This window comes from Lagopus muta, chromosome 7 (genome assembly GCF_023343835.1).
Source record: "Lagopus muta isolate bLagMut1 chromosome 7, bLagMut1 primary, whole genome shotgun sequence".
Classification (NCBI taxonomy): domain Eukaryota; kingdom Metazoa; phylum Chordata; class Aves; order Galliformes; family Phasianidae; genus Lagopus; species Lagopus muta.
The window spans coordinates 10168811-10188139 of NC_064439.1; the positions used below are offsets into that span (position 1 = coordinate 10168811).

Consider the following 19329-nt stretch of genomic DNA (forward strand, 5'->3'; position numbering starts at 1 on the left):
GTCTAATTCGAACAAATGCTTTCTTTAGTTTGAAAACAAAGGCTGGATCAGCCATTTAGAGAGGTTAAGCCACTAGTGAGAGATCTGAGTGCCCGATGGCACCATCAGGGTACCTCCAGAGGGGGCCAAGCTCCTGCACATCCTGTGCTGTGTCTGCCAGTCACATGCAAGTGTCCTGGGTAACAGCCTGCAATAAGGACCCGTGTTTTTCAGTTTTCAGGTGCACAACAATCTCCCAAACAAACCAAACTGTGCAGTTTCCAAAGAATCTCCTCAAATAATTTGTGAAAACAAGCCAAACTTGATAAAATTCAGCAAACATACACCTGGCCACTACTACAAATTATAATCTTCTCACCTCTCAACAAGCTGTTTATTTTGGTGTTGGCTTCCAAAATCTTTCAAAACTCTACAAGACACTAAGAAATCAAGCTTGTCCCTGTATCTGCCATTGCCTGACGTCTTTCTAACTGCCTCACCATTTACCAAAATAGATCTTCTAATGACAAACACATCTTCCTTAGCCACTCCTGTCACCTGTCACAAATACTGCTGCCACACCTGCAAGCCCTAGCAGTGTGTTCACGCAGTAAGACCAAGTCACCTTGAATGCTCTTCCCACACTTGAAAACCAAGCTCAGTATTCCCAGTGCCCAGCAAATATCAGCAAGCACGAGATACGGCAGCTATGACTCTGAAGCTGAGCTGTGCCCTGCAGACATTGCGCATGCAGATAGCAGGAGTGGATGAAAAACATCACCTCACCTCCTGACAGATGTGACAAACATTGTTAACATCCACGTGGGGCAAATTCCTTTCTCTGTGTGTGTGTGTGTGTGCTGCTGGAATTATGATTTGCTTGTGTAGCATCAACTCTATGGCAATAACCACTTATTTTAAATGTCACTTGTAATCAATCTTGTTCTATAACAGCCTACTCAGAGGGCAGTGTCTTTTACCTACAAAAATTTACAGAATTAATAGCTCATCTGGTCAAGTAAGACATTATGAGGGTAAAGGAAACCTCCAGGTCTTAAAACACAAACAAAAAGGGAACAGTTGATAAAAGATATATACTTTCTATGTGATACTACAGTAAATCCCTTTTCCTTCAGAGATCAGAAAAAGGACTATACAGTTGTGTTGAATGTAAAGAAGGTTATAAGAGAAAAGCTGCAGAGGGAGAAAATTTGAAGACAAAACAAACCACAGACAACTCCCTTACTGAATATGCTTTTAAGAACCACACAGCATTAACTCAGCAAAACTCGTGGTTGCTTACCAATCTCCATGCACAGCAATTGCCAGACTGCCAAAACTTAACTGAAAATAATGTCAAACATTCATTCTTTCAAGAACACAATACGACATTTCTTACATTAAAAAGAAAAAAGGAAGATATTAAATCTGGTATAAATGCAGACTTCCTAAAGCAATGAAGGCAAAGGAGCACTTTTTTCCATGCTGCAAAATAACAGTCACAGTTCTGCTACCCTACTAACACTTTCTTCATAAACTAATTAGATCCATCCTAAGCAGCACAGGAAACAGTAATCTTTCTGGAAAAATATCCAAACAAAATAACAAAACCATTTATTGCAGAGAATAAAAGCCCCAGGCACACTCAGAATAGAGGTAATATTGCTTTTATAGTGGTTGATATTCCAGTAAAAATCACGATTTTGTAATACAGATTTTTTTAAAGTTATTTTCTTTGTCAAAGAACAGAAGTGTTAAAGCATTAAACAACTGTATCATTGACTGATAAGGAGCTGTCTCTTATTACTCTCACCTCTGGAACCAATGAGTCATTTCAGAGATAAGGACAATCTGGTTACGTAGCTACTTGGCTAGGAGCAGAGCTCCCTTTCTCCTCCTGGTAACTGTGGAATTCCTGACCTAGAGATCCTGGCCACAAGAGGACACAGGTGGCTGGGGTTTGCACACCAGCTGCAGCACAGCTCACGGATGGATATTTTCGGTCTCTTGTTGTGTTTCAACCATTTCAAGATACCCCCACTAGAAGGTGTAACACCATTGCTAAGACTGCATGACTTCGGCATCAAAATATTTTAAAGAAAGCGTTACATGAAGGCAGTGAGGTTTTCTGAATCAGATATAGTTAACTGCTACTTGTACTGCTGCCTTCTATAACGGTTACAATAAAAGAATTCAAAACTTGCTTATTCCCCAATTGCTTTTGGCTTTTTGCTTTTTACCCAGGCATTCTGATCCTTCTCAGAATAATCATTCTACAGTCAGAAAAGTAGCTGTTATAGCATAAGTAGTAGATAGGATTTAATTGTCCTTTATTCATGTTTCTCTTCTAAGAAATCACTAAATGTTTCATTTTTAATACCAACAATACCAAGATCGGCTGCCTGACTGCTCTGATTAACTGTAAGTAAGAAATTGCCCTCCTTTTCCTCAAAGCATATATTAGGTTTCTAGTCAGAGTTCAGATATGCATACAGCCTTATAAAGACATATTTCCCTCTCTTATCTCAGACATTTCAGTTTATACATATTCAGTGATTTGATTTACAAAGGGACTGAGAATAACTTAACTAAGATATTCTCCGCGTAACCAAGTTCCCAGAGGAACAAAATATTTGAGAAATAAGTAATTATTCATAGTGTTTCATTCACTAGAAAGAGTTTATGAGCTCTGAGTACACTGAGTAACAATTACAACTGGGATACTGCAAATAATTTCAAGAATTTAAGCAAATCATTTAAAAAATTTGCTTTTAAATATGAAGTCTGGAAGAAGTGCAGCCATTAACTTCTATCTACAATCCAAACATGCTATAGAAGACATAAGTTAGGAAAATATGGTGAAAAATCATCTCATAGGAGATACAAGGAATTAAAAATCACATAAATTCCTACAGAGAAATGGAAGGCAGAGATTATTTCAGCCTAGAGCTGGAAGAATAACTTCTTTAAACTCACTGTCTTTATGAAAAATGACTTGCAATGTTTAGACACTGAATGGCTGCACAAAACTGAAGAAACACCCAGGTCATTTATGATACTGGGGGTACAGCACAAGGAACAGGCAGGAGAGCAATATTATCTATGTTGATCAAGAAAGGAGGAGTTGAAAATGCTTGGTGTGATGGGAATAAATACTCTTGCTCAGCCATGATGTGATTTAGCTGACAGCTACAAATGTGTCACAGAGACATCCCTGAACTCAGACTGGAGAGAAGGAAAGAGGTCTAGAATAGGCAAGTAAACCTGGGATCCCTTCACAAGAAATAGGAAAAGATGCTTTATATAAAAGGAGAAGGGAAGAAAAGAAATCGTGCAGAATTCTACTCCTGCTCAGAAAGTTGAAGGATGAATAAGAGCTTCCATGCAGACATGGAAGAGGATAGGAGAGGACACTGAAGCAGAGCAGTAAAGAGTAAAGGTAATGAATAAGTGGGTGTAACATGCCAAGAGCAAACCTCTCAAAACTTGTAATTATTCTTTAAAATCTTGAGAATTTATCAAAATTGTGAATATGTGAAAAACCCTGTAACGCTGCTTCCATTAGTTGGCAAAGAACACAAAAGAAACAGTGAGATACGAACTCAGGATGGTCTCGGTGTTGGTATTTTAAACTTTTGGTCATCTGATAAAAAGAAATGCATGCAAAGCCATATTAATACCACACGGTAGGATTGTGGGTAGACTCCTCTTTCAAAAGTTTATTACCACAGGGCCAGTGGTACAATTCACAGGGATAAAAAATTACGCTTGTGAGTCCTTTACTGAGATCAAAGCTTAATTTCTTTTAATGTTCAACTTCTTAAGATGCCACAATTGCTAGAAAATAGTACAGAACCAAAATGTGGCATTATTACAGCAAAATCATTCATAAAGTCACAAAATGACAATTCTGTAATAACAATGATCTTACAAAGGCAGCTGTAAATTAAGAAAATTAGTAAAGAAAGTCATGATGTGTTATGCCAAAAGGAAAGAAAAGGAATGTCAGCTTGAAATCCAGCTAGCAGATAATTCACTCTATCTTCTATGAACGGTGATTTCTCATTTCTTTTATCTATTAAAAAAAAAGAAAAAGTCTTTTTTTTTCTTTTTTTTTTTTTAACCTTGGGAACTATTAAAAGGCAACAGAAAAAATAAGCACAGCTAAATGACAGTAATGAAAAAAAGCTTTTGTCTATTTTGTCTGAGGATTTAGACAGCTCAGAAGAGATGCTCAGGAGGAGATAGCTTAGGAAAGAGAAAGAAGCTAGGAGGCTTCACGAGCCCTTTGGAGGAGCTCCTCAGGTTGATCTATTCAGCTTACTGCCCTTCAGCAGAAGTAGGACATATGCTCTGACTCTGGACAGAATCCCATATTCAGAAATGGTCTGATTCTCACTAATATCTTCATTTCCAGTCCTGTCAAACTTATTTAGGGCATTCAGTAGATGATATGAATAGCTCTTCTGCAAACATATAATTGCAAACTTAGAAGTTCTTTTCTATTTCCAAGTAAATGCCCGTAAGGAAAAAAACCATTGATCAGTGGTGAATCGTGTGCCCCCTAATTGAAGTAACTTCTTAACTTTGAGGTACCTGAGGGAAAATGTTTCATGCATGACCTTAAGTTCCTAAAGTTCTGGTATGCTTTAAAAGCCTTTAACTGTATTTGCAATCCCAAACTTCTTTTCAGCCAAGGACCATCACTCAATCTAAATCCTGAATGGGAAGGAGCATTCAGCACTGAACAATACCTCTATGTCACAGTATGTAAAAATATTCTCTGCACAGAATATTTGTTATTAATATATTCTCTAGGTCCCTGAGAAGACAGAAATAACAAAAAGCAAACTCATTTTTATATCCATACCGATAACAGACAGAAGTGTTCTGGCTTGCTCTCAAAGTTTCATGATTATTCATAATAATCCCTTTGAATATCTCCCAAAAGTATCCTCAACTTCTCAAAATTAGGAGTTATTTGACAAAGATAACCTTGTGCTTATTTCCATTTGGCCTTTCTTGGTACAATAGATTGTTATGAAGAACACACTGAAATACATCAACATTCCAAAGATCACACTGAAATAAGTTTTGGCAAATCTACTTCAAGGGAGTATGTTTGCTAGCTTAACAACTATGTCCACAAGAAATAATTCATATTACACTCACTGAAATAGCTGTAGAACACAGGAAAAAAAAAATCCTATTTTAACTTCTTCAGAGAGCTGGTAAATTTTTTATACCAGGTTCTGCTTTTTCAAAACAAAACTTGGAAATATCCAATGGCAATGGATTTAGACCTTAATCTTCAGGGAAATCTGCCCTAGTATACGCTTCTATTTAAAAACTGGTTTTAATTTCCAATCTATGATCCTATGGATGTATCAGCTCCTCTTTGTATAATAATTCATAACATCTCAGAAACTCATACTTGGACATGAACAGCTTAAGAACTTTTTTTACCCTACTCAGATATGGGAAAGATGCATAATTTGAGTGCTTTTTTCATTATACATTTACTTATTTACTATAGATGCAGACACTACGTGCTATACATAAAAGCACAAGGAAGTCAAAGAATGCTCACCGTAAGTGAGAATATACAGTGGTTTTCCATTTGTATCCATAGTGGTTAGGCAAGGAGCTTTCGGTGAGATGGTCCCCCATCGCTGCAAAGCTGCTTCCAGAGAAGGTGGCCAATTTGTAACCACACCTAATTGTTCCCCACGCATAGCCAACATCTGAGCTCCTTCTGGCTTTGGCTGGTTTGGATCTGGCTGTTGAACTTATGATTATGAAAAGATATACAGTTACCATGTAAATTCTATACCTTGTGTACACCTGTGTAACCAAGAGAATAAGTTACCTTTGCAAAATTTCCTGAAAATAATGACGTTAGAAGGTCTTGAGAAGTAACAGAGAAATAAAACAGAAAAACATTTAACTTCAGTAGAGATCAAGCAACTGATACACCTTAGGAATGCGTGTGCTTTCTTTCATTCCTAAAGAGAGACAGAGAATACTTTTTCCTGTCAAAAACTCAATAATAACATGTACTGTAGAATTACTGAAAAATTGTACTCAGTAAGTCATCAGTAACACATCGATTTAAGTCAGGCTTTGCTAGAACATTCTCAAAACCTGCTACAAAGACTATTTGAATCACCATATCATGACAAATCTTAATTCTCAAAGCATTGGCCTCCTTAAAAACAAATTTCCATTTATTGACTTTATCCTTGTTTCTATCTTACAGTTTGCTCTTTTTGTTTTATGCTCCTCTGTTACACAAAGGATGTGTAAAACATTTCACATGCTCCTGCACTGGCAGATTTTCTCACACTGGTGTTTAAAAGAAATGGCCATAATACACAGCTGAACACCCTCAGAGCAAAGCTTTCCCCTGCTCTCCTCTGCAGTTACATGGCAAGCAGAACCACAAGCAAACAACAGAGACTTTTGATTCTACTGTACTATATCCAAGCTCACTACAAGCAGATTCCACTGAATATCAACACTTCTTGGTACTTGCCAGTACAGGGAGGGCTTACTTAGCTTTCTAGGAAGTCAATGTGCGAGACAAACATTTTACAGAGTTTTAATAAGAGATCCCCAAACCTTTTGAAAAACAGTCATTTTACCTTCTAACAATTCCTCAAAGTCATCTACAAAGAACTCTCGTAATGGTGGTCGTTTGGGCCGTTTTAGTGTATTGACCAGCTGCTGAATCTTTGCTGACACTCTGCTGCTCACTGGTACTCCTGCAGGACAGGGATCAATGGAGACATCAGTCGATCGCTACGCTGAACACCACCAGAGGTTAAGTGGGGTAAGAAAAGGGCTAGGACTGCAAAGCCACAACTACAGTTTCATGCCATCTCGTGACTGCAACTCAAGTTAAGTGTTCAACATTAAGACATTAAGATCATTTCAGCATAAAGGAATAATGATGTATAGTATAAATAAAAACAATACAATAATGTTAGAGTGAGCTTGCAAAGTTAGACGGGAAAAGCACATGGACCAGAAGAGAGAAGCACAGTGAAAAACACTCTGTACAGTGAATGCTGGTAACTTCAGAGAACTCTTCTAGGAGGTAAGAAGATGGGCACTGGCTCTCCCCATGATTACTGGTTACACCAGCATTGACTGACAAGAGTATTTCAGCAGAAAGCAGCTCTGCAAGGAGTGTGGCTCATAGGCTTTGCCTCATCATTACTCTTGGTCGCTCTTTACACCGCAGTGAACATCTGTCCAGTATCCATCTTCAACATGACCAACATCTATGTATTATTTCAACATGATCCTGTATTCCCCCAAAGTCCCTACAGCCAATTCCATCAGCCAGCAATCTCCGAAGGCAGATGCCTGTCCATACATCACTTTGAAAAATACAATCATGAACAGCAGCATGGGGCAATGGGTGCTTTTATAACATAATCCCACCAATCATCTCCCCCCTTCCGTGGTAGAGTGCAAAACCTCTGTAACATTCATGTCACCTGATCCTGAACTAATAGCTTTCCGTCACTCCACTGCAAAAATTTCAAGTTCCCACCCTTCTGTAAGGCTGGCTATGACTTTTCTACCAAGTGGCTTTTATAGCTGAAGCTGCTGTGTTTAGATGTGATACATTTGGTCAACAATTCCACACTTCACTGAGATATGGTTTAATATGCTTTAGAAAAGAGGAGTAAATAAGTAAAGGGTTTACAAATAACTGTTTTTCAAAAAAAAAATTCACTCAGAAAATGAAACTTCAAATAGGACACTTTTTAAGATGTAGCCATCCTATTATGTCATATTCTTGGCCCTTTAAAAAACAGCCCAGCTGTAGCCACACATCAAGATAAGAGCAGAAAAGCAGATCTAGAGAGATCTGCTGCTTTCATTTGCCAAGCAATTTCTACAGGGAATCAGCCCTGCTGATTAAGAAATATTTCTCTATGTCAGCTTCATGTATATCAGTTTATTTTTGGACTCCAAAGATGCTGTAACTTTTTACGTGTCTTTATGTCACAATTGTCCAGAAGAAACAGGGAGCAGACATATTCATTAACTTTTGAAGATTACAGTAGCCAAAAAGAAAGCAATTTCAATTTATGACATACCATCACCGGTTTCCATAAGTTCAGCATTTCCATACTTTGGTGCCACCCGTGCTGTTGATCCTTGTGGTCTTTCTACTTGTATCGAGTGTTCTGAAGTGTAAGTGGTAACATCTGGAGGGGCAGAATGATTTTCTGTGAAAAACAAGTTAAAAGGTTTAACCATGTACCTCTAGTGTTGAAGGGCAGAAAAACAAAAGGGAGAGGAAAGAGCATTTGTTATTTTTGATTTTCAACATTCAAACAGGCACTGAAGTTAATGCACAAAATAAATGTATTCAACTATAAGGTGTATCATAATTTTAATATATCAAGTTTCCTATGATTAAAACAAGGGCCATATATCTGCAAGCAATAAGCTAAAAAAAAGAGATATAATGAAGTTGTTGGTTCTATACCAACATTTAGTTTTATACTAAGTTCAATTTTATGGACAGCTTCCAATAGAAAAAGACCCAGAAAAATATACTCCTCACAGACTATTGCATTAGTTTTTCAAAATAAAAGCAATATGGCACGTTGTCAGTCACTTGCAAGTGCCAATGCTGACTGCTTTTATAGCCTACGTATTTTGTATATGTCAATTTTGCTTAAGAAAGGAAATCACTGGTTTGTTAAGAAAAAAAAGAAAAGCCAATACAACCACAGCAGGGTTGGGATCTAGGGGAAAGAAATAAAGTGGAAAGAAACATGAACTTTACATTCTGCATGGACACTTGCTTGTCTACTATTTTTAGATAGAGCTATTTCAATTCTTCCGCACAACAAAGGCTTGCCTTCCAGAAGGCAAACACAATTTGATCTGACTCATTCCAGCACTCCTAAACAATTCCACAGAGCTAATCTTTCTCTTTCATAGCCTGATAGCTCAGCATGCAATCACAGTTTGTTTTCGCCTGTTTTCGGGTCTCAGTGTCTGTTACCTACGTATTGTGTACTATTTTTACCCTTTGTCTAATAATTCTTTCCATGTTTTTATCAGCATTGGGTAGATGGAGATAAATACCCTGAGCAAACAACTTCTCTCTTTATTGACATAAATGATCCCCAGCAGCCTCTGAGATACAAAACAAGATAAGTCTTCATATTGCTGCCAATGAAGTGAAGAGAAATGCTCTCCATTTTATAATAGGGAACGAGCCTTTAACATACAAAAATTCTGGAAAAATTACATACTACACTCAAGACGCATTTTGTAGTAAATATCATCTATAAGCATTATGATGCCATAAACCTACTGTAACACCAACTTCCACAACAAAGAACTCTTATCTGAAATGTAACTATCAAGCATTTCCATGGGTCTTGAACTTTGGGTCATTGTAATTCTTGTGCATTCAATCACAAATTCACGCACCATCAGCAGAGAAGAACAGTCTTCATGGCTATAAATACAGCATACTGATGCTATATTAGATGTCTATTTTTGCATATGTCAAATTTGAATGCAGAATTTGACAAAATATCATCGTGAAAAATTAAAATGATATGTTTTTAAATTTGACAATCATCACAAAAAATCAAAATGATATTAATGTCTATATTTGTTATTTAATGTTCATATTCATAAATATCACAAACTGCTGCAAGTGGTCGAAGAAAATATGAGATGTTTTACTCTGCCACTCAAAATATTTTGCACCCTACACGTGTCCATTTGAGCCTTTTGATTCTGATCACATCCACTCTTAGCATTTTACTGAAAGAATGACTGTGTATTGCGTTATAAGTGACCAACTGAAGTATAATAGCTTGGACCATGAAGCTTATACTGGTAATCATTTGAATAATGTCTCCATTTTAGACGTCTTGTCATTTATCCAGTGTTTCAGACTCAGCACAATTTTTGCCCTTTCTTGCTAAGTGGCAGTGTTTTATAGATTGCTATTGAATTACCCAATAAATAAGTCAATTAAAAAATGCTGATGTTTATCTTTTTATCTTCTACTTATAATGCTCTTTTACTATGCAAAATTGAGAGAGGAACGTGACTAAGAAAAGAATTGTACTTAGTCAGCTATTAGAAACACGAGAAACTGTTTTTTATTAGCTATAATTGTTTACATCTCTCCAGCAAAACATTTCCATCTTTGAGAGTTTACAAGGCAAACTGAATTTGAGTTGAAGTATCTCCTTTCAGGCTTTAATGTTGGTAAGATTTCTTTAATGCACAGGAGAGAAGACACATGACTTGTAGCAACACAGAGCAGAGATGCTTTCCCTTTAGATCTATACAAATGAAATCAAACATTTCTTTGTAACACGTGGCACTAGCAGGGTGAAATAAAATGAGAAAGAAGAGTCCCATTCTTTTGTAAAAAGGCTTCCCTTTGAAGAAGCACCCTTGGCACTTGAGAGTACCCCAAATAAGTTCTGTTCCCTACATGGTCACCACTGGCTGGCCAAAGAATGGGGTTTTAGCACAGGAGGTACATCTGCTACCTACATTTCTATTAAGAAGAATCCTTATCTTACAGAAGAGGAACAATAAGGCTTGTCTTGCCTTCTTTCTGTGTAGGATCTGCTAAACAGATGTCTTATCATAGCAATATCTACAGCTGTAGGTTTCATCCATTACATTTACAGATCTTCAGTTGTTCCCCTCTCAGAGTCAGGCTTGGAGCAATGAAAGTCACACAGACAAAAATTTGGTCTGAATGACTTCTAAAGAAAATGTTAATTATTTCTTTATGTGAAATGTATTCTTTTTGTGTAGAACAGTCAATGCAGGCTTAGACAACACAATCTGGATAAAAATGCTTGGTCTTATGTCAGGTAACAAGAAGTAAAGTTTGAGGTTTACTTAAAAATAGTCATCCTGATATTTCTGCTGATGAAAAAGTAGAAAACCACAACAACTGCATGACTTCAAAGAAGTTTCTCCATGAAACACACAGATTCTTGCACATCTTCTCCCTATCTACTCCACTATTCCTGCTGTAGAAGATTACAGACTGAACACAGTTTCCAGTTAAGACTCTTCATTTCTGCCACTGGAGTCATGCAATCTAAGCCATTTCTTGAAAATGAGAAATGTAGGGACAGAGGGTATATACTGACTGAATCCCATGATCAAGGAGAAGCAGAAAGGTAGAGTAATATTTCCAATGAACACTGGAAGCACAGAAAGCACCATGAATTTGGAGTCTCCAGGAATTCAAAGAACATCCCTACAGTGCTGTACTTGTATAGTCGTACTGTACTATACATCAGCTGACTTCTGCCTGTATTAATAACATCCAGGTGGCAGAGGCTATTTTAAACTAGTCTTTTGTATCGTAAGTTGATACTCCTCAGATCACATAAGGATTTCAAGGTTGCCAAAGATCTACCTTTCATGCCTTGTAGCACATGTTTTTATATTAGTTTTAACAGAAGCTTATATAGCCTTTAATTTGCATTGAGGTCTTTGATTTTCAAACAGAAACATATAAAGGAAACGCTAAGAGTACCGAAAAAGATCAAAAGTTTAAAGTGAGATATTCAACACTTCAATCTATATAAATTTATAATCACAAGTAAGCACTGTGTGATTATCACTACACAAACTTTCTGAGCTCTGGGATGTGTTTCCTGACCTTGATTTTCATTAGGTTGTGACTCTGACTCAAAGAGGTAACGAGGATTAAATATTTTTCAGAGCAAACACTCTAAGTTCAAGAGTTACTCAACACAATTTTGAAATCTATGCCAAGTTAGAGATTCTCCATTTAGTCTAGCACAGACACTTGAGTATCTTAAAGGTGAGGATAAGTATTTAAAGAGAATACATCCTATATTGGACCTTTGACCACAACAGAGTAGCAGAAGCTACAAAATGAAACAAGCAGGATAACACAGAACACATACAATATCTTATGCAAATTATCTAAACGATTCACAAAGATGAACTTTGATTACATCGTAGCAGAGCTTCGAATCAAACCTCTTCTCAGGACTACATCACAGCCCTTGAACCAGAAAAAGCTTTTCAATCTGCACTGCACTCCGGAAATCAGAATGGAGGGCTCTTCTTGCTTACCCTTAAAGGGTTTTCCTATTGTCCCTTAAATTTGTACTTATCAAAATTAGCATGTTCAGAGCATGGCCACATATCTTTACATATTTACAGACATTTTCTCTTGTGTAAGCTGATCTATTGCTGGAGAACAACTCCCCGGACAAAAAGACATCAAGCCATGGGAATATACCTCAATTATCATCTGTGCAGCTTCTGTTACTTTTTCCAATGATCTTAGCAACAAAGATTGACGGCAACCTTCAGATCACGGTCTGAAGCTGTAGGCAAATATCAGTTATATTTTGTATCCAAATGACCTTTACATTCATACATCACAACTACTATCCTACTGGTGATGCCATTTGATGTATCTTATCATCCGAATAAAAGTATACATACACTGAGGTAAGTTTATCTATTTCCTTCAATTGAGAGATGTTTCCAGTCAACAAAAAAGGAAAAAAAAGAAAAGTAAAAGTAGTATTTTGCCTCTTTCAGAAAATACTGACAACTTAATTTAGTTCTAAAAATGCTGTATTATTTACCACAAACTCAGTGATTATGAGAGAAGACTTACTGTGCTAGATTTAAAATTACTGAAATGTCACACTCTAAAGAAGCTATATTTAAAGACATATTAAGACCCAGTGTGTGAGTAACCTTTTAGGAGTTCGGATAAATTTAATTCTGTACACTATAATTTCCTCTAGCATTTTAAGATGAAGTCAGAGAAAATAACCAAATGCAATGATTAATGCGTCCAGGAGTGCATGTATTTCTGTAACAAGGTTCTTAGCTATTCATTTAGCATGAATTTAAAAATACAATACAATTTCTTCCTCTGTCTGCAATTCAGCAATTCCACATCATGGTGAGAGGATTACTCATCTGAAAATATAGGTGTTACATCAAGCTATACTGACAGCATATAAAATCAGGAACATTTCAGGTGTTTTTATGTATCTCATTACATATACTTGAAAAAGAATCATCAGCTGAGGAACACTCAAATAAAAAATTGCATTTAGTATGTGCAACAGAAGGGTACCCAGGTTGCTTGATCTGTACCAATATAGAGTTCACCAGCTTTTTAGTGAGAGAGCCCAATAAACAGCCAGAGCAAGAATGCACCCAAAGCAGACGCTTCACATGAATAACAGCAGTTACTGGAGAACCAAGGGAGAACGAGCCTTGCTTTCCATATGGCTAATCTAATACCACCTTGTTCAAATGATGACTGATGGCAATAGCTCAATGCCCAGAAACAGTTAATATCTGTGAACTTCAGGCTCATCATGAAAATAAAGTCTAAACTTCATATGATCTTTCCAAAGGATACAGATAAGCTATCAATAATAATACCAGTTCCCTTTTCTAAAGACATGTAATAATCCTCCTCAAGGGTTATAACAGTTAGATATTCCAGCCCAAGTATTCCAGATTCCATTAACAAGATATATTCTTAACAGAGAATTACCAAAAATCACTCAAGCTCTGTAATCAAACTATTGAAGATGTAGGAAAATCTCATATGCAAGCAATCTCTAATGCTTCATGCATTAATTTTCCTTACTTTACTGCTAAGTAATGAAATTCATGTGAATGCATATTTAAGATATTTGGGAGCCAATAAGAAAACCATGCCAGTCATAGCAGAAATTTACCCCTAAATCTTAATTGCTTTCTTTTCAAAATTAAGAACATAGGAATAGATTTTCATATTAAAGATGTAAATTGAAAGGAAAAAAAAGAAAGGAAAGAAGAAAAAGCGTAAGAAAGACTTTTGTAAGGCTTCAGATGGCAGCATCAGCTGTCTGTGAGGGACAAAATTCACATTAAACTTTAAACTTCACATCTTCACAAAATTCACACTAAACTTCAGAAGATACTGAAAACTTCGGTATACTAACCTATATGTGTTTGAGCCATAACATCAGCTAGTCTGTGTGCAGCACCACTGCCTCCACTTTGTGTCGAGGAAGAGGAAGTGGTTGACGTGGTAGAGCCATGGATTGCTTGACTGATCCAATGTTCCATGTTTATACTCCCCTGACTCGAGGTAGGAGTTCCCTGGGAGTCGCCCTGCACAGAGCCTTCATCTTCTGATCCAGAAGAAGTATCTAATAATTAAAAATAGCCTGTTACTTACCATGCTTTTATTTGTTTGATCTAGAAATAAGGCACATTCATGTCACAAATCCAAAGAAAGCTGCCATTAAGAAGAACTTGTGAAGGCAGGCAAATACAATAAGAAAAGACTGTAATACTGCAAATCCTGAAACTAACGTCAGTTGTGAACTGTGCACTGAGAGCTTTCCCACACTGACACCATGGCTCATGTGTTATCCTACGAAAATAAAGTTTCTTCCTTTATCATGCAATTTGAGATCTTCTGCAGATCTCCAACTGCATGTTAACAATAGAGAACACTTGCCCAAGCTCACTCCAGAGTCTGTAAAAAGCCCACCCATCAGTAAGAAATTGAGCCCCAGCTGATTCTGGCTACGTAGTAAATTCAAAGAAAGGTGGTACAACAAATGGTAAAGGGAACTGTTAGGGAATAAACCAGAAACATGGAACATATGTTAATCACGTATTGCATTACAAGTTTGCCATATTTAGTGTCTCTTAATGTTAGTTCAGGTAACACCAAGGGAAAAGCAGTCATAGAAAGCGCCTCCGTTGACTTTTCCTCTTCTCCTCTTGAAATACACCTCAATGTTATGCTCACTGTGTTTTGGACAGTATTGTTATTACTATCTATGGAATTATGCTTTTAGTTCATAGCAACAAAAAGTGTCTAAAACTTTTTCACAAAATACACAAACAAAAATGTTCACCTGGAGGTGTATAGGCATCCATTGATGTTTGCACCACCAACGAACGTCGTTTTGAGGGCATGGGGACTGCCATTTTCCTTTCTTTATGTTTAGCAAGGGCTGCTTGAACTGCTTCTGTGTGGACATCTGGAAGGAAAGAGAGAATCAAGTTAGTGTTCAAACAGAAAAAAAAAGCTGTTTGTGCATTCAGCACATCCACACATAGGTTAGTTTGTACTCCAGCGATGTTGGCGTTGACAGCACCTATGAGATGATGAATGCACAGGAACGCACGGGATCTAACAAGGCCTGCACCAGTACTCCTCATAGCAGAAGAATAGGCAAAAGTGAAGAGTGCTGCACCAGCAAACAAGTGCTTTGTGCTGTACCATTCTCCCAGAACACTTGCACTGTTTGAAGAGTAGAAACCCTGCTTCCTTAGAGCACACCTCTGCTTAATAGTGTTTTAAAAGCAGTTGGTACTTCAGCAACAATTACTGTTTTCATTGAGAGTATGGTGTATAACATTGTTTTTGAAATGAATCTGTGTGATTGTGTGTGATTCTAATTTATATAAAAGTCACACGAATGGATTGAACAGGAACATTTGCTTGAATGGTAAGAGCTACAAAGTGTCACAGCAACAATGGCAGCAGGTCCCCCATTCCCAAATCCTTTTGCCTCTGACATTCGGCTTGAATAGTGACAAAAAAAAGTACCATGACAGCTGGCCAGAGATGCAATGAGAACCACAAGCACTTCGAGCATGAGTCTTCCGCCTCACAGATGAGCTACATATACTCAGCTGGGATCAGTTGGATCCACGTTTCCAGCAGATCCACTTTCCAGGGGACTTCCCCAGTGTAGAGCTTCTTGACACTTCATACACACATGCAGCTGTCTGCTTCCCCAGGTTAGAAAAAAGCCATTTACTATGTGTAAAATATAACATGTTTTGATAATTACCTTGTTTGGTGCAAATCTATTAATTATTGCAAGTGCACACTGAAAAAAGCCTAATTTTAATTTAATATCTTGCCCTATTTATGTATTTCGATGGTCTTGGGAAAGATGTGCATAAAGAGACTAAGCAAAACACATGGTGCACAACAGAAGTCACTTGTGGTTAAACAGCTCGCACACAGTGACCATCTGGCACATGACTGGAAGAACATCAGATGATGCCTTTTCACCTATTGCTTATAACGGTAAGAATTGCAGCAACAATTGTGTGCAAGCTCAGCAGCGTCCAGCAGCGAAGTAACAGCACAGTGATGCGGGTCTAATCCAGAGCAATCCCACCTCTGCTGCCTCTGCTTGTAGGTGGGCACCATGAACCTATTTCCTACTCCTGCAGAGATGCAGTGGCAGCTCTGACTGGGCAGTATTCCCTGAGAAAAGCAACATACAAGAGGAAAGTATAATGTGTACCAACCTTACTTACAGAGCTGTTAATTGGACCACTTGATGTCCTGCTGTACAAAGACAGAAAAGGATGACTGGAAGCATTCGATGACACATACTGCTACTAAGCCACAATGGCTCATCTGTAATAATGCTCCCTACCTTCCGTCAGGGCTTAAGCACCTCTCAGTGACAGCCTGCAGGGAAGAGTAAATCTAAGAAAAAGAACTTCATCAGCTGCTTCTGTGAGCTCTTTTTTGCTTTTGTTTTAAGCTGTGAAGAGAATAAGTGTATCAAAGCAAGACAAGCAAGAAGAAGAGCTGGAAAAGCACACTCAACAATAGAAGAGCCACGAGGCTGCCAGACTGAGACAGGAGAAGATGACAATGCTAACATCACACCAGAAATGTTTCTCTCCTGTGAAGTCCCTATTTCAAAGCAGAAGGTTTAAATTCTTTCTTATAATTAAAATCTGATGAAAAGTTTGATTTGAAAAATATCAGACAAACAAACAAACAAAAAAAAAGCAATGTAACTCTTTACCCAACAGCATGTCCTCAAGATAAATTCCTGCCTGCTCACTCCACACCAATCCCATTCATGTGCACAGGACTGAACGTGCTCACTGATAGCCTGAATTTCTGATTTCAACCATCAAAATTGACCTTCTCTGCTTTATTTATTTATTTATTTATTTTTTAAAGCTCTGGAGCAATTTTCTGAAGAGAATAAATGTTGCTGATCAAGACAGGAGGAATTACTTGTGTTTTATTGGATTTAGGATTCCTGGGTATTTTTTGCTAGGAGGATGTGAGGATTGCTACGAGGAGACAGATGAGGTGTAACCATCAAGTTTTTAAAAAGTTTTTTTAAAGGAAGAACACTGAAAAAAATCATTATTAAAATGCTTAGTGACAGCTGGATGGTGAATTCTAGCTTACGCATTCTTGGACTTCTTTTTAATTCTTTTTTGATGCATGACACACGATGGCAAAACCCCTCAGCATAATTAGAACACACTTTGCAGGGTTTTGATTTTCAAACAAGTCCACAGGAGTCCAGGAATTGAATTGTTTTCTTAATAAAGCACATGCCTAATACGTTTATTTGTAATGCGTTACTGTGGAATAAATCAAACAGGGCTGCTACAGCAAAAATGAAAAGCAGGAAAGCTACAACAATGGAAAAGATAGAGAACTCTGACTAAGCAATGGGGAAGCTGGGGAGAAGGATTCCTCACATCTACTCCTGGCTCAGCCTGCAAGGTTGACTGTTCTGAGCGCTCAGAACCAGGAGGTTACCAAGAGAGGACAGGAGATATGTCCAGAAAAGCCTATGGATGGATAGATCAGGTGGAGAGACTACCAGCAAGACTTTTGGGAGAGAGGAAAAAAGGCAGCAGAAACAGTCCAGTGTGGGTGAAAACTCTTCTGATGTCATTCAATCCCAGAAATCAAAATTATTTTGGTGAAATAAAGTGCACCTAAGTACCTAAAAACAGGCTCAAGACAAGGTAGAGGGAATATGTTAAAACATTGTACCGTCTTCTTTTTGAATGAGAAACTATCAACAGGTTCTAAAGGTGCTCTGCGACCCATTTTGACAGTCTTGTATAAAGTTGGACTTGTTAACAAACAGAACTGAAGCCATTCACACCAAGAGACTTAGTTCCAAAATCCCAAAGAAAGCAGAGAGATGGAGAGCCAGATTGGTACTTAACCATTACAGCTGAAAATAACACACCGGTTCGAACACATCTACCCTGTAACCAAGGGTTGATGGCTAGAATGTAGGCCAGACATGAGTCTAGATTCTAGGGAAAGTCTGTTCCCACTGGTATCATTTACAGGAATGCACTTCTCATATATATGCTTTGCTTTTATGTAGGTTTTTTGTTTGCACTCCTGATCAACAAGCCAACTCTGTTGCTGCATATAAAGGAGCATTAAACAAAACATGTCTAACATTCTTGTTCCACAATTTAAAAAGTACGTATTTAAATCAAAATTGAAACAGCCATTTCTCACGAAAAGGTGACGATGGTGTTTTGTTTTTTATCAATTTGAGCAAGAGTGTGGTAGCTCTTTGCCTTTAGTTAGGTGAAAGATTGGCCACAGTGCACAACATGCATGTTATTCTCTCTCACACATGTATGTGTTCTCTTCATTCCCAGTGCCTGCCCACAATCCTGGCAGCTACTGAGAAAACACAAGGAGACTTGCAAAGGGAATTTACAAAACAGTAATTGGAAGCTCCTTGTACATTGAAGGGAGGGATAGTTGTGAAACACACTGGGGAAAAGTATAATGAGGGTGAGAAGCCATAACCGAGTTCCCATGAGGCCGGAAACTGCTTATCCCACCAAATCCCATCAGCACAGAGCAGTTTGTATTCTCCACGTATCACACACAGCATCTGCAGTGAACATCATATCAGAATTTCAAACCGACTCTGGCAGGGTGATGGCCCTTATCTTGCAGGTCTGACAAAAGCATCTGAACTGTCTTCTCAGTCTACTCTGGCTCACTCAATTTAACTGAATTCCTCAAATCATGATCGAAACTGCTTCAAAATACAGATCTGTTAATTTCTCCTGAAAAACAAACCCTTAAAGTATGAAGATTTTGCCCGTCAAAGTCACACAGTTTCCTCATAGAGAGGTGTGCTACAATTTCTCAACCTTCATAAATTTCTAATAGAGTTTCAAACACCTTGATGCACTCAACCCTTGTGAAAAGCTTCAAGTCTATATGGAAAGCAATTGCTTTTAGGTGAAATGCTCTTCTATGTAGAAGTCTGTGACATTCTAACTACGCTGTTAGAGCTGATGAAACGACTCCAGGTCTGACCCTTCAAAACACTCTTATAGCTAACAAAATCTTTACTGTTCCCACCTGGCTTTTCCAGAAGAAAGACTCAAGAGAAAATCTAAAGCAGTGAATAAAAAGTATCACCATTGGTATCTACAGCAGTAGGAACCACCATGCAGTCCCTTATCTGCCACTGTTCTCCACTG

At 37.8% G+C, this 19329-nt stretch overlaps 1 protein-coding gene across 7 annotated transcripts in view; it reads right to left on the reverse strand.

Moving 5' to 3' along the window:
- Window positions 1–19329, reverse strand: part of DIP2C (disco interacting protein 2 homolog C) — a 288797-nt gene that overhangs the window by 92745 nt on the left and 176723 nt on the right. For all 7 annotated transcript variants that reach the window (XM_048952277.1, XM_048952275.1, XM_048952276.1 and 4 more), the window contains 5 exons: window positions 14931–15056; window positions 14001–14210; window positions 8094–8225; window positions 6624–6743; window positions 5570–5767 (listed from right to left, as the gene is read on the reverse strand). In XM_048952277.1, coding sequence (XP_048808234.1) covers window positions 5570–5767; window positions 6624–6743; window positions 8094–8225; window positions 14001–14210; window positions 14931–15056 — 786 coding nt within the window. The remainder of the gene's footprint in view (window positions 1–5569; window positions 5768–6623; window positions 6744–8093; window positions 8226–14000; window positions 14211–14930; window positions 15057–19329) is intronic.